Source organism: Odontesthes bonariensis, chromosome 22 (genome assembly GCF_027942865.1).
Source record: "Odontesthes bonariensis isolate fOdoBon6 chromosome 22, fOdoBon6.hap1, whole genome shotgun sequence".
NCBI lineage: Eukaryota > Metazoa > Chordata > Actinopteri > Atheriniformes > Atherinopsidae > Odontesthes > Odontesthes bonariensis.
In genome coordinates this window covers 19887684-19900597 of record NC_134527.1, presented here as the reverse complement: position 1 = coordinate 19900597, position 12914 = coordinate 19887684, and the positions used below count along the sequence as shown (strand labels likewise).

General features: G+C 40.3%; 2 protein-coding genes across 2 annotated transcripts; both read left to right on the top strand.

The window, feature by feature from the left end:
* ptcd2 (pentatricopeptide repeat domain 2) lies at window positions 1-4176 on the top strand. The gene is made up of 10 exons (XM_075455503.1): window positions 1-136; window positions 965-1057; window positions 1163-1292; window positions 1460-1577; window positions 1703-1781; window positions 1862-1953; window positions 2069-2182; window positions 2299-2373; window positions 2489-2602; window positions 3256-4176. Exons 1-10 carry the CDS (start codon window positions 1-3, stop codon window positions 3475-3477), a joined length of 1173 nt encoding a protein of 390 aa, XP_075311618.1. The 3' UTR covers window positions 3478-4176.
* A 1022-nt stretch (window positions 4177-5198) lies between these two features.
* Window positions 5199-12641, top strand: cacfd1 (calcium channel flower domain containing 1). Its single transcript, XM_075455682.1, has 5 exons — window positions 5199-5810; window positions 8310-8382; window positions 9047-9172; window positions 9341-9448; window positions 9812-12641. Exons 1-5 carry the CDS (start codon window positions 5702-5704, stop codon window positions 9900-9902), a joined length of 507 nt encoding a protein of 168 aa, XP_075311797.1. The 5' UTR covers window positions 5199-5701; the 3' UTR covers window positions 9903-12641.
* Window positions 12642-12914: the final 273 nt, after the last annotated feature.

The following is a 12914-nucleotide window of genomic DNA, read 5'->3' as shown; positions in this document are numbered from 1 at the left end:
ATGGTACAGTCAGTGGGCAACATGGCGCTACTGGGGAGACTGGCTGGTAAATGTTGTCGGTCGTTGATGTTTGATCCCCCTAAAGGGTTGTTCTGTGGTGTTTTACAGCCAGGCTGGATTGAAAGCTGCATTGGAGGTAAGGGAAACGAAACGTGACTGCAAGTCTCCTGTTTGATACAAATGAAACTGTGAAAGCTGCCTGGATACAAACAGAGAGAAGCTAGCAAAGCAAGCACCAAACAATCTTCACGCGAGCAAATGCGTGCAGCAGCTGTTTTGTCCATGCATCAGTCCTGGAAGATTTTTTTTTTTTTTTTTTTACCTCCGTAGAGTTACTATTATAATGTCGCAGTCCTTCGTTCCACGTAAAGGTTGTGCGCATAAAATGTTACTATATAGTATGTGAGATTGTCACCAAAATGTGCTTTCCTTAATGCAAGGAAAATATATCTTGCGATGATGCCACATATGATCAGGACAACAGGATTCGTGCCTGGTCTGGGCTGAGAATTGACTCATAAAACTCTAAAAACGTCCTCTACACGTGTGGTGTGCAGAAATCTTCATTTCTGTTTTGTTTTTGCGTGGCTCTCAGGGAGACATTTAGCCAATGACAGTACAAATGGAGATGATGAGTTAAGGCTCTGCACTAAAGGTGGCAGATAAATGTGGTGAAGTAATAAGAACAACATTTGTGGCATTTGACACGTGGAGAAAATTACTCAAGTTGCATATGATTACAGAGGACCACAGATTTGCACCAAAGTGGTATAATTCCACCTCTTGTAACCCCACCACCATTGAATAGTTTAATAGTTTCATATTTAAATCCTGTGGTAAATGATAACGACTAAGGCTTTGTTATATCAGGGGGAATGAAATAACACGGTGTCCATTGTTTTTCCTGTCGCTGATAATGGAGTGACCCACTTTAATTTTTACCATCCCATGTTTTTCTTGTCAGCCAAGAGGTATTTGTTGTCAGAAGATGTCGTCAAACTGCAAGACTTCCAGCAAAGAAAGCTGGCTGTGGCTCACCTTGTCACTGGAGCGGAAGGTAAAGAGCGTCTTGTCATCTTGGCACGAGCTGCAGTTTTGTGTCAGAATAGCTTATTTTAGATATATCTACATAAATATATTTATATTTGACCTTATTTAACAGGAAATTTTATCGAGCTGTTCAGACAAAAAATGCGACGGAATGAGCTGATTCTGCGAGATGAACTGAAGCTCCTTCTTCACCTGTGCCAGTCTACAGAGGACATGCTGACAGCCAGAGAAGCCATTTATAGGTACGTGTTAAATTGGCATGTTTTTTTGTTGTCACAAACTGAGGAAAGCCTTCTGCTCTTTCCACACGTGTATCCTCCTTTTATCCTTACAGAGCAAAAAATGTGCGTGACTGTCACCATTTACCAAATATCTGAACCGTGAATATTCTTTATTTGACACGTGAAAGGTATCACACAGAGAACCGCAACTTGTTGTACGGAGACTTCAAGTTTGGCCCTCTCTTCATGAGACTCTGCTATGAGCTGAGTCTGGAGGAAATGGCCTCTGCAACAGTAACAGATGAGGTAAATATCACAGCAACCAAAGCCCTGGATACCGATTATTGATCATTTGTAGGTTCTGATCATCTGCAACAGATAACTTCAAGGCAGGTTGGACAGATAAGGTTTCTCTTCTCTTCTCTGTGCAGAATATGAAAGGATTTTTCATCGACACGACCTCTTTTAACATCGCCATCGACATGTTATTTATTAAAGGCTCATATGAAAGTAAGTGGCAGAGGAATCTTTTGACTTTCTCCACAGAAATGATCACATGCTCACAATATTACAAACTGTGATTATCACAGGTGCTATGGGGGTACTAAGAACCATGAGAAACCGAGGTGTACCATTCAACAAAGACACCATGATACTAGCGAGTGGTACCTGCTATAAACTGGTAAAGTTTTGAATATTTTCTATAAATTTTTTTTTTTAATATGATTTAACATTACAGCACCAAGACTTGATTTTATTGATTGATTGATTTTTTTACTGTGAACTATGTTGAGCAGAATACCGCTGAGTCATACAGGATCTGCACTGCTCTGATGGAAGAGGAGCAAACCAAAGGGAACTTCGTCCCCAGGCACGCGTACTGCTTCGCCGTAGCATTAGCACTGCGACGGGTGAGTTGAGTCTGTTTTTGTGGACTCCCAGCACGCACGCAGAAACACGTGGGGAGAATGTTCAAATGTTATCTCTTTTCTTCTGAATTGTTTTTTTGTTTTTTTTTTGGTTACAGAATGACTTAGAAAAGGCAAGGACGTTGTACGCACAGATTATGAGCACCGACGGCAAACTGTGCCAAAATTTTAAGGTAAAGATGCTGCACAGAATCGCGCTGTATGTTCTTTTTTTTTTTTAAAGTCGTAGTTCAATGGTGTAAGCGTTCTTTTTTTTTTTTTTCTTCTTTTTTTTTAACCGTGTTTTAGGTTCTAATTCTAGCGATGTCGGGGGACGTTGCAGATGCCATTTCTGTGCTGTCAGCAGCCGTGTCTCCTAAAACCCCAAATTTTGTGAAAAAGCCTGAGTTTTCACAGGAGGTGGTAAGTAAAACACAGATGCTGTGATAATGATAAAAATATACATTACATTACATTACGGTCATTTTGCAGACGCTTTTAACCAAAGCGACTTACAATAAGTGCGTTCAACATCGGTAGGCAAAAGAACTTCAGGTCACAAGAAATCATAAGTGCATTTCCTTCCAAAACCAAACAGCTAAGAGCAAAACTAGTGATAGAGTAAGTGCGAAAAGTTGGGTACCTCAGCCTCTCACCAACTGCACACCAGTCACAGCGGGGTGGGGATTCAAACCCTGGTTCGGGTAGGGGAAGAAATAAAAGAGGTAAGAAAAGCAGGAATGGGATTCAAACCCTGGTTCGGGTAGGGGGTAATGAAAATATAGAGGGTCCCAGTGGTGGAGGAAACAATAAGTATAGCAATAAGTGCTATACTTGAGCTGCAAGGAGTTTACTTGGGATGCTTGCGTCCAATCATTAAGTTTCAACACTTGAGTTCTGTGGACAGAACAATTGGAAAAACTTTTCAACGATTGAGATAGTTTTATAGGTATTTTTTTGCCTTGGTTATTAAACAGAAATATAATGAACACAAGATGGAGTGACAAATACTGAGTCGTTCAGAGAAACTGCTTTCAAATAGTTGACCCGGTGGCCCCTTGTGTGACCTGTTTCAGGTGGATCTGCTCTGTTTGCGGAGTGACGGCAGACCCCACAAGCTCAAAGTGGAAGAGATAGTGACACAGCTTGAACGAGCAGGTCAGGTGACTCAGCAGACCCTAGATGAAATGCTGTGCCGTGCACCAATGGGCAAGAGGAAACCTATGCCGATGGAGGAGGGGAGGAGGACCAGCCGAAGGACTCTGAGGCCTTTACATTCCACTCTGTTGTCTGAGTGAGGCCATAGCTGGTCGGTTACCTTATCTCTAGTGATGGACTTCTATGGAATTTCAGCCCATCCCATAATTATGAGCGCTTTGTTAGCACTACAGTGATGGTACCCAACAGTTTTGAGGAGGAAAATAGGGTTGAAATGTCATTTCTACTGCAACGCCAACATTCAGAGAGCCTTCATCACCTTTAAAAGAATGAATCGGTTGTAAACTTGTTTGTTATGGTTTATTTTTTAATCTGTAAATGAATCACATTCTGAGCCCGATCTCTTTGTCCGTCCATCCATAGATTGGCTACAAAAACACCAGAATAGCTACATATTGGATATCTTGATGGTCACCGAGAGGTACTGAAAGCTACTGTTCAGAAAAGGTTGCAGCCTTTAAATCTAAACTGCTTGTAGCCCTTAGTCATAGCAAGCAATCGCCGATACATTGTGCATCTTTAATGGCTCCGATTATCCACCTCTTCCTAATCACAGATGGTTTGAAGAAGAGACTTTGGGCTACCGTCTTCCCTGTCTTTCATCAGGAAGATGCTGAAAGATATAAGAAGTAACACTATCTAAATGGTTGATCTGCATGCAAGGATCTCATGAATATCATGGATCACTTTGGAAGATTGTGTTTTGTATATTCTGTATAGATGTGTGAATTAATGATTGAAGGTGAATCGGATATTTAATAATAAAAAAAACAATACATGGAAGAAATAGAAGGTACTACGAGCTCTAATTTTTTTTTTTGTCACTCAGATTCTCAGTTTGGAAACTCCTCTTCTTGATTCATCCAGTAGCTTTGAAACTATATAGGTTGCTGACAGATTATGATAATCCACCAGCGGCCTATAGTGGCCTATAGCAGTGTTTTGTATATTACAATTAATTCATTTGAGCCATGCAGCCAGGATTTTGTCTTGTACACCCAGAAACTCTTTGAAAACCCCATTAACTTGAGACCAGGTCTGCCGCGAGGTTTTCACAATCTTCAAATATTTATTAAACTATCTCAAAGCAACGTTTTAAGCCAGAATGAAAATATTGATCAATGCCATATTTAGTATATAACTGCAATATTTAATGTTTTCCTGTGGCACACTAAACGAATAAAGAGATATCTCAGTTCCAGACACCTTAATATCAAATAGCTGAAAATAAATTTTGGATTGAATCGGTTTTAAAGGCACCTATCATGTATTATTATTATTATTATGATTATTAATACTAATAAGTGTGTCTGTTTTAAATTGTTTAATGTATGTTTTTGTAAAAGTGGTAGCCTTTTTAAACAAACGACTTTATGCTCCAGGAAAATAATAAATATGAGTGTATTAATTTTCTAACATAACCGATCACTGATTGGCTTTTTTAATAACTTTTATCAGTTTGAAGGTTCTTATGCTTCCAAAACTCTAAAAGATGTAACTGAGCTGTGTTTGTCAGAAAATGTGTGGTTACTTGCTTAAAAATCTGATCACAATAACAACGGTATCTGCATCAAATGTATAAACCACAGTAGTGAAGTATAACAGTCAAAATAATCGGACTCTGGATTACACTCTCATAAAAATAACTCGCTCTCTTATAAAGATGCCCTTCTGTTTTACATGTATACTACACAAATGTGTAGTGAAATATTCATGATAACCAAATCTGCAGATTGGAACACTCCCCGCAGGTAAACAAACGATGACGCACATTAAATCCCTCCCACAATGCACCGCTTACGTTGGCGGAACTCCATCAGAGAAGAGCGGCGGAGCTGCTGATTTTACCCAAACAATTTTCGTAGATGGTCATAATTTGACTTAGAGCGTGTTTTTTGGGAGTTTTGCGCATTTCTAAAACTGGTTGAAAGTTGTGGATACATGCGGCGGTGATATCCACTCCTAGCGGCAGCTGGTGGCGGTGCTTCATTAGCATCAGCTAGCCGGTTAGCTGGCACTGAGTGACGGGGGTGGGGGGGAGCCGTGTGGAAAGCTGGTAACATCCTGCAGCTGGCCCCAACACGAACACAAAGGAAAGAGAATAAACATTTTATCTTAAAAGGTCGGAAAGTTTAAATTACAGTTGGGGTTTCTTAACGTGACGGCGGTGGCGGAACACGCTGGTTAGCAGTTAGTTTTGTCGCCACGAGCGAACTTAACTTGATATTATTATTGTCTGGTCTCAGGCTGACATCTATGAAAACTGGTTGAAGTTAGCTTTAGCAACCGTAGCTAGTAAACACAATGAACACCGAAGAGATTGCAGCGGCCAACAAAACCGTTCCGGAGGATGATGGCATGACCTGGTGGTACAGATGGCTCTGCAAAATAGCTGGTGTTCTGGGAGGAATTTGTAAGTAGTTAATGAATTATCCATCCGTAAACATCAAATTCCTGACATATTTACGAGAATGACAGTCATTCCAGCTGTACTGCGTGGCACTTTACAGCAGTTTGTATTGTTTTTCCTAAGTTTATTGTCTTATGTGCATACTTGATGCATTAATATATATATATATATATTTTAAAGGAGGTGGGGGGTTGTTAGATTTTGTGTATACTGCATTTCAGTTGATCAGCTGCTAAACAAAAGCCTTGTCAGTGCTCACTGTCCCCTGACTGCAGCAGCAACTGTTGGGCGACGCCTGTTTGCGGGGTCAGCCTCTTCCACAGCTGCTTGCTATTCCTCAGTGAACTGATATGAACACACAGAGTCAGATATGTGGAATTTTCCCTTCAGGGGTCCAGTCAGAGTCCAGTCAGTTGATTTTTTTTTTTTTTTTTTAATTATATTTTTTTAAATGCTGGCTTTGCAGTTTTCCAGCAGCATTGCAGCCCTCCATCCACCCCCATCTTACCCATCTTTCCTGCTCAGTGACACCAGAGTCTCAGTATCACATTAACCACTGCATATTCAGTGGCTCCTGTATTATTTAGAAGGCTGGATGGTCAAAAGGAGCAGGATATGGTGCCTGTTTTTCCTAGTGTTTGTGATGGTGTCACAGTTCACATGGAGACTTTCTTTTCACTCTGGAAACATAGCTTCACATAACTGTTCCGTGTTGGCTTTTAAGTATAAAAGATTGCGTGTCGCACCAGTGGTGGAGAAAGTACTCAGATTTTTTAATCATATATAGAAGTACAAGTCTTCAAAACAGAAAACCGTGCGTATTTCAGCTGCTAACTTTTTCTGTTGACGCTCACACTGCTGAATTTTTTACTGAAGAAATATCCGATTGCATCCATTTAGAAAACAGAGATTAATATCCATCATCTTTATCAACAGCCACAAAAGTCCAACCAATTGTCTGAATTGAATTAAACATGCATTGAAATTATTCGCTTTATGATGAAAAAATAATAGGTTCTGACATTTAGGAGAACGAAAACATCGTTTCAAGCACTTTTATATGAAAGATTAGACTAAACCAGTCGTTCCAATCCTCTGAATTCTTGTGGTGTGAAGAGTAAAGAAAGTAGAAGTGTACAGGACATAGGTATATGTCCTTAGTTACATTCCACCACAGCATGACTTCAGCTTGTTGCTGGTTTATGTGTACGTTTCAGTCCCCACCAGTGTTTTAATATTTTTACATCACGTCCCTTGTAAATACCACACGATGACTCAACAAGCTTTCATTTACCGAGCTGCTGCAACACTTAACAGACACTCCCGTCACATGCGTGCCACATTTGAGCAGGTAAAACTAAGAAAAAGCACAGTGACCCAGTAGCACCTATGGTACCTGTGCCGAGACGGTAAAAGTAGATCAGTCAATCAACGGGTCATTTGTTAACTGTTTTGATCATCGGACATGAAAAGGGTTTTTCAGACTCCATCCCTTCCACCTTTTATGATGCTTCCAAAAGTGAAAGTGCTTATTTATGTGGTCTTCGGTATATATTTCCCCCTTTTCCACTGCTAAGCAATCAGGAAAGTAGTTGGCAGATTATAATGTTATTAAAGATCTCATTTTGTTTAGTGACTTTTCCCGACATATGGCTGGATTCATTGCTTTTGGTTCTGCTTTTAAAAGGAATTAATTCTGGGTGTTTTTCTCCACGCTGATTCTTGTTAGACTACGACGATTGTATTGAAAATTGGGTTTGCTGTCTTATACACACACCAACCTCTTGTTAGCATATCCTCATTTGTGTTTATACATCACCTTTTGTCTGAATGGTTTATTGCTTTCCATTAGTGTGAATAAAACTGATATTTTTTTTTATGGCTTTAAATCTGACGTCGCTGACTTATCTGCACTCGTGCTAATTGCTTTACCTCACACATCTCTGCAATGTGAGACGATGCAAAGTCTCGCACAATATCTCTTAATTCCCCCTTCTAGGATGCTGACATCGCCTTTTCACAGCTTCTGCACAACTTCTGAACACACCGGTAATGGTCTGCTAATCCCGGAGCTGGTGTCGGTATACCCGATGCAGCCACCTCATATTGGAGTGTACATTTCAGACAGCAGGTCTGTCACAGGTCCCACCGTCCTGTGCGTTGAGCAACACTCGCTGCATCATGGATACAATAAATCTGCAGTGAAAGTTAAAAACTTCAGAAGAAATCGGAAACACTGCAAAAGCTGAAAAGGGTTTAAATTAGTGTTTCAAATGTGTTCTGGGCAATTGCTTTTTAAGCTAATAATGTATTTAATATTGAAATAAGACTTGCTGAAGTGGATCTTTTAATATACACATCGGTAATTGTAGTAATTACTGTATAGTAAACACTAGTAGCTGTTGGCTATAAATGTTTTGGGCAAAATGTCATGACCTGACATCTGTTTCATGTCAATAACAGCCCTTTTGCTTTGTCTTTTGTTTTGTGCTAAACACGCAGCCTGTGCTGTCTCGGGAGTGTGGAACTGTGTCACCGTGAACCCTTTAAACATCGCTGCTGGAGTCTGGATGGTGTAAGTCCTTAGCATTGCTACACTTTTCTTGTTGGTAATGTAGCGCACACGATTTTGCTCATTCACATCTCGCAAGGCCGGACAATTTGAGAACTCTTGAGGAGCAAAAAAAAAACCCAAAAGCATCCTTTGCAACGATGTTATTCGTTTGTTCATTTAAGCTCCTGTTGCTGTCAGGTTGCTACTTGGTTCCAGCTCAACTAAAAACCAATTTGAAATGATAAACTATCTATATATTTTCTTAATTTAGATAAACTATTGCATTCAAAATGCTCTTGTATTTCTTGTTCATTTACATTCGTCTGTCTGTAGCTTTCATTGCTAGTGAGCAGCGGTCTCGTATGGCTCACATAGCCATATGGCCACACCTACTGCTCAAGTGTTGGAGGGATGGAAAGAAAAGTCTTGTCACATGTGTCTTGATTAGTCGGGATTTTAAAATGGCAATCTTGGATCTTTCCGTTCTCACCACACATTAAGATATTTTCCTCCAATGTCGCCAGATGAGCTTCTTACATGCATTAGTTATTAAAGCAAGAGTAGAAGCCCTGACGTCACCGACCTGCTCTTTGTCGTCTAATGGAAATGTTTGGATTCCTGTGTCTGAGATGCACAGAATGATTCAGTGCTCTGCTGTGTTTGTGTCCCATCCTCCCATTTGAAGGTTGAATGCCTTTGTGCTGTTCCTTTGTGAGGTCCCATTCTGCTGCCAGTTCATAGAGTTTGCTAATGCAATCGCCGCCCGTGCAGACAAACTCAAACCCTGGCAGAAAGCCCTCTTCTACTGCGGGTGAGAACAACTCTTCACTGTAAACGCTTCATGTCAGTGAAGGCTGTACGTTTACATTTCCTCATGTGAATTTCTGATTGACATTGCATAAGGGGATGAATGTACTGTCGGGAATGTGGTTCTTTCATACTAAATTGCTTGTTTGTCACCTTGGTTACCTATTTTCAGGATGGCACTGTTTCCAGTGTTTTTGAGTTTCTCCTTCACAACGTTGTTTGGAAACGCCATCGCCTTCGCCACAGGAGTTCTGTACGGCCTTGCATCCTTAGGCAAAAAGTAAGATGTCTTCTATGGGTTAATATCATGTAATACAGTACCGACATACTCAACTTTACTCATTTCTCTCGATATTTCAATCCCATTACAGCCCATTAAACAGACTCTCATATTAAACGCAGTATGCTACATTAAAATGAGTTAACACAGTTTTTATTTCCCGTCTAACGATCCTAAGGAGCCTAATATATTCATGCAAACCACCTTATCAACTTAAATAACCGTGTTGTTGATGCTTCCTCTCCTCCCGACATACCTGCTTTTTCTTTGCCTCAACCCACCTCTCCCTGGGCGTAACCTTTTTTTTTCCTCACCACCACCCTTCCCTTGCGTCGTTCTCTCTTCTTCTTCTTCATCTCACAGGGGAGATGCCGTGACTTACGCCAGACTGCAGCATCAGAAACAGGGAGACGAAGAGAGGATGACGGAAACGGCAAACGGAGCTCCAGAGTGAGGCACTGATCTCGTCACCCTCGTCTCCCTCTGTTTTCTTTAGGTCTTACACTTGGAATTTTTCCTCCATGTACTCCATCCATCCTACAACTTCCTCTATTCTCCTGTCCTACACTACATAACAGTTATAGTATTTATTTATTTACTTAACATGCTGCTTTCTTGTTGTTCTGACCTAACAGTATCTAAGCAGACTGACACTGGATTCAGCTCATTATTTGGTACTTGGGGCGTGAAAAGGATTTCTCATTATTATTATCACCTGAAATCCTCAGTGTAGGTGTATGTTTGAATGTTTTTAGCTCTTTTCATGGGTTGTATCTGTTACTGTTTGTTGTTTTGTTTAGTTTTTTTTTTTGCTGGTTTCTGTTTTGAACCCTTTTCCGTGCAGAAGATATTATCTCTGTTGCTCCAAAGTCTATCAGGAAATTGGAGTGGAAATGATTATGATTGTGAAATGTACACAATTGATCTCAGGCTATTCACCCTCACTTCAAAGCTGTGACTCAGAGTTGTGTGACAGGGAGTGCAGTGCATAAAGATAAATCAAACAATACACTGATTTGCTGCTGTACGTACTGCCTGTCCCTTTCTGCTTAGGGGAGCATATCTGACTTCATTTCACTTAAGTAGCCTTCCACCCCGAGTGGGTCAAGTGTTGCTTTTTGTGCAGAATGAAAGAAAATTGGTGGAGAACCAATCAAGGCCGGCTCGTACCAGCTTTCGACATCCAGTCAGCCAGATCATGACAAATAAATATTCGGATTGTGTGCTTTTGATTTATTTTGCTTCATTCGTTACTGTTGTTTGTTGTTCATTTTTATTGGAGAACGATTTTTAAATTGTTCAGCGACACTTCAGATGTGTAAAGAACCTCAAGTGTGCCCTTAAAATCTTTCCGTTGTATTTGCTTCACCAAATGTTTCAATTGCCTACTTTGTTTTGATTTCCTGTAATAAGTGTGATGTAGGAAGGAATCTTTTTTTCTTCACACATTGATTGGTTTTGATTTCATTGGCTTTTTATAAAATATGGATAAGGATTTAGACTTTAAAGGTAGGGTAGGAGATCCTGGATTTTGAGTCCAGCGAAGCTGCATTTTGAAAATACACAGGTAAAAAGTCCCAACCCTTTTCTTCACTTTCCCCCCGAAGGCACGCCTCTAGAGTACATGAACGCGCACGAGCACGAAGGTGCACGAGCGCTGTTCTGACAGCAAGCATCGATCGTTGTCGTATTTAGTATTTAGTTAATGCTAACTATACGTTTAATAATGCTAGGTACTAGCCAAGCTAGCTCTAGTTTAGCTTCCTGCCAAGCTTCTGGACGTTCACGGAGCAGGGTACGCACACAGGGAGAAGGAGGGGGAGGGAGGAGCAGATTGCAGTTTGATAGACGGCATCAGTATCCAATCATTGTGAACGGTCCGTTCACAATGATTGGATACTGTTTTTCCTAGATTGTACGTTCTAGAGGCCACTAAAACTTATCATATTTGTGTCAAAACTTTTAATTAATTGGTTGCAATGGGGGTGTGAAGAGTATTTCAAGCAATATGTAAAAAAATGTTCCAGAAAAAGATCCCCTACCCCGCCTTTAAAGGCTCTCCTCTGAGTTCTATCGCTACGAGCAAGACCAAACTTTCACCAAGTAAGGGAAAGAGCGGTTTTGGTATGACAGTCTTACACACTTTACACACAGAACCCTGACCTGCCGCTTAAGGGCATTTGTAAACGTAGAGAGGCAGAAGGGATCCTTTTAACATCAGGGAACGTGTCTGATATACCCAAAGATGAAGACCTGTTATCTTTATTTGTACTCTCTTTTATTTTCGGTTGGTCTATGCTCACTTGAGGCCTCCTGCACTAAACCTTTGGTTGTATTCAGAGCATGGCTCAAATTGTTTACATGCATTTCTTCGAGATCAAATGACCAGCTGCGGCAGCAGATTGTTTGCGGTGCAACTGGAACGTGCGCCCATTTGTAAAACTTTTTGTAAAACTTTTCTTCTTTTTTTTTTTTTTTTTCTGAAATGCATTACTGAATATCTTCCTGTTGTTCTGGGTTTATTTTTTAATTGCAGTTGCTTCTCTCTACCAAAAACAGTCCACAATTTAATGAAGGGAGGAGTTTAATTAGGCCGTATAGCACACATTCGGCAGAGCTATGGTTAACTTGTTTTCTCTCAAATGAGTTGTTCGGTGGTCAGCGGTTGTATGATTTGTGTTTTGTTGCCTTGCCCTCTGTTGTGTCATCAGTAAAATGGATGCTTTTGAAACGATTGCTCACATGTCTCTTACAGCTGTTTCTCTCTTAAGTCTGTGACCAGCTGGTTAATGACTGAGTGCTTTATTCGCACATTACCATCAGCTCTCAGGTATCATATGTTCAGGCACAAGCATGACTGTGAAATGTCTCTTTATCACTCGAGCCCTTCAAAAAACATTTGTAATTCATTTCAAACTTGCAAAAAACCAGCATTAAAAAAGTGTTTATATCCTCGCCAGTGATATGCTACAGCCTGACTCCACATACCCCTTCACTACAGTTGTAATACTGCTTTCCTTGTCCACAGCCATCCATCCAAAAGTCCATCTAAGACTTCTGAATTCATCGATTTGCATCTGCAGGTTTTGAATGTATGTTCTGCTGTAAGGGATATGTGTACAGTGTGTGTTGTGATGTGAATCCTGATACTGTTTTAAAGTAGTGAATTAAAAAAAAAAACTTGCTACTACCACCATTGTGTTGGTCTCTTTATGTTCTGCTGCATCAACCGCTCCCAGTTTAAAATCCATGGTTATGGTGAACTATTTTGAGAATGAATTATATCTTGATCTTTCTGAATGTTTTTGAAAAAAACTAAAACAACTCAAGTCCTGTATACATAAAGGTACCCTTTGTCTTATTTGCATAAGTACACAATCCACAAGTTTGTTATTTAGCCACGGTTAGCATGCTAACACGTTAAATATAAAAAATTAAGTAACTGACCATGATTGTCATTTATAAA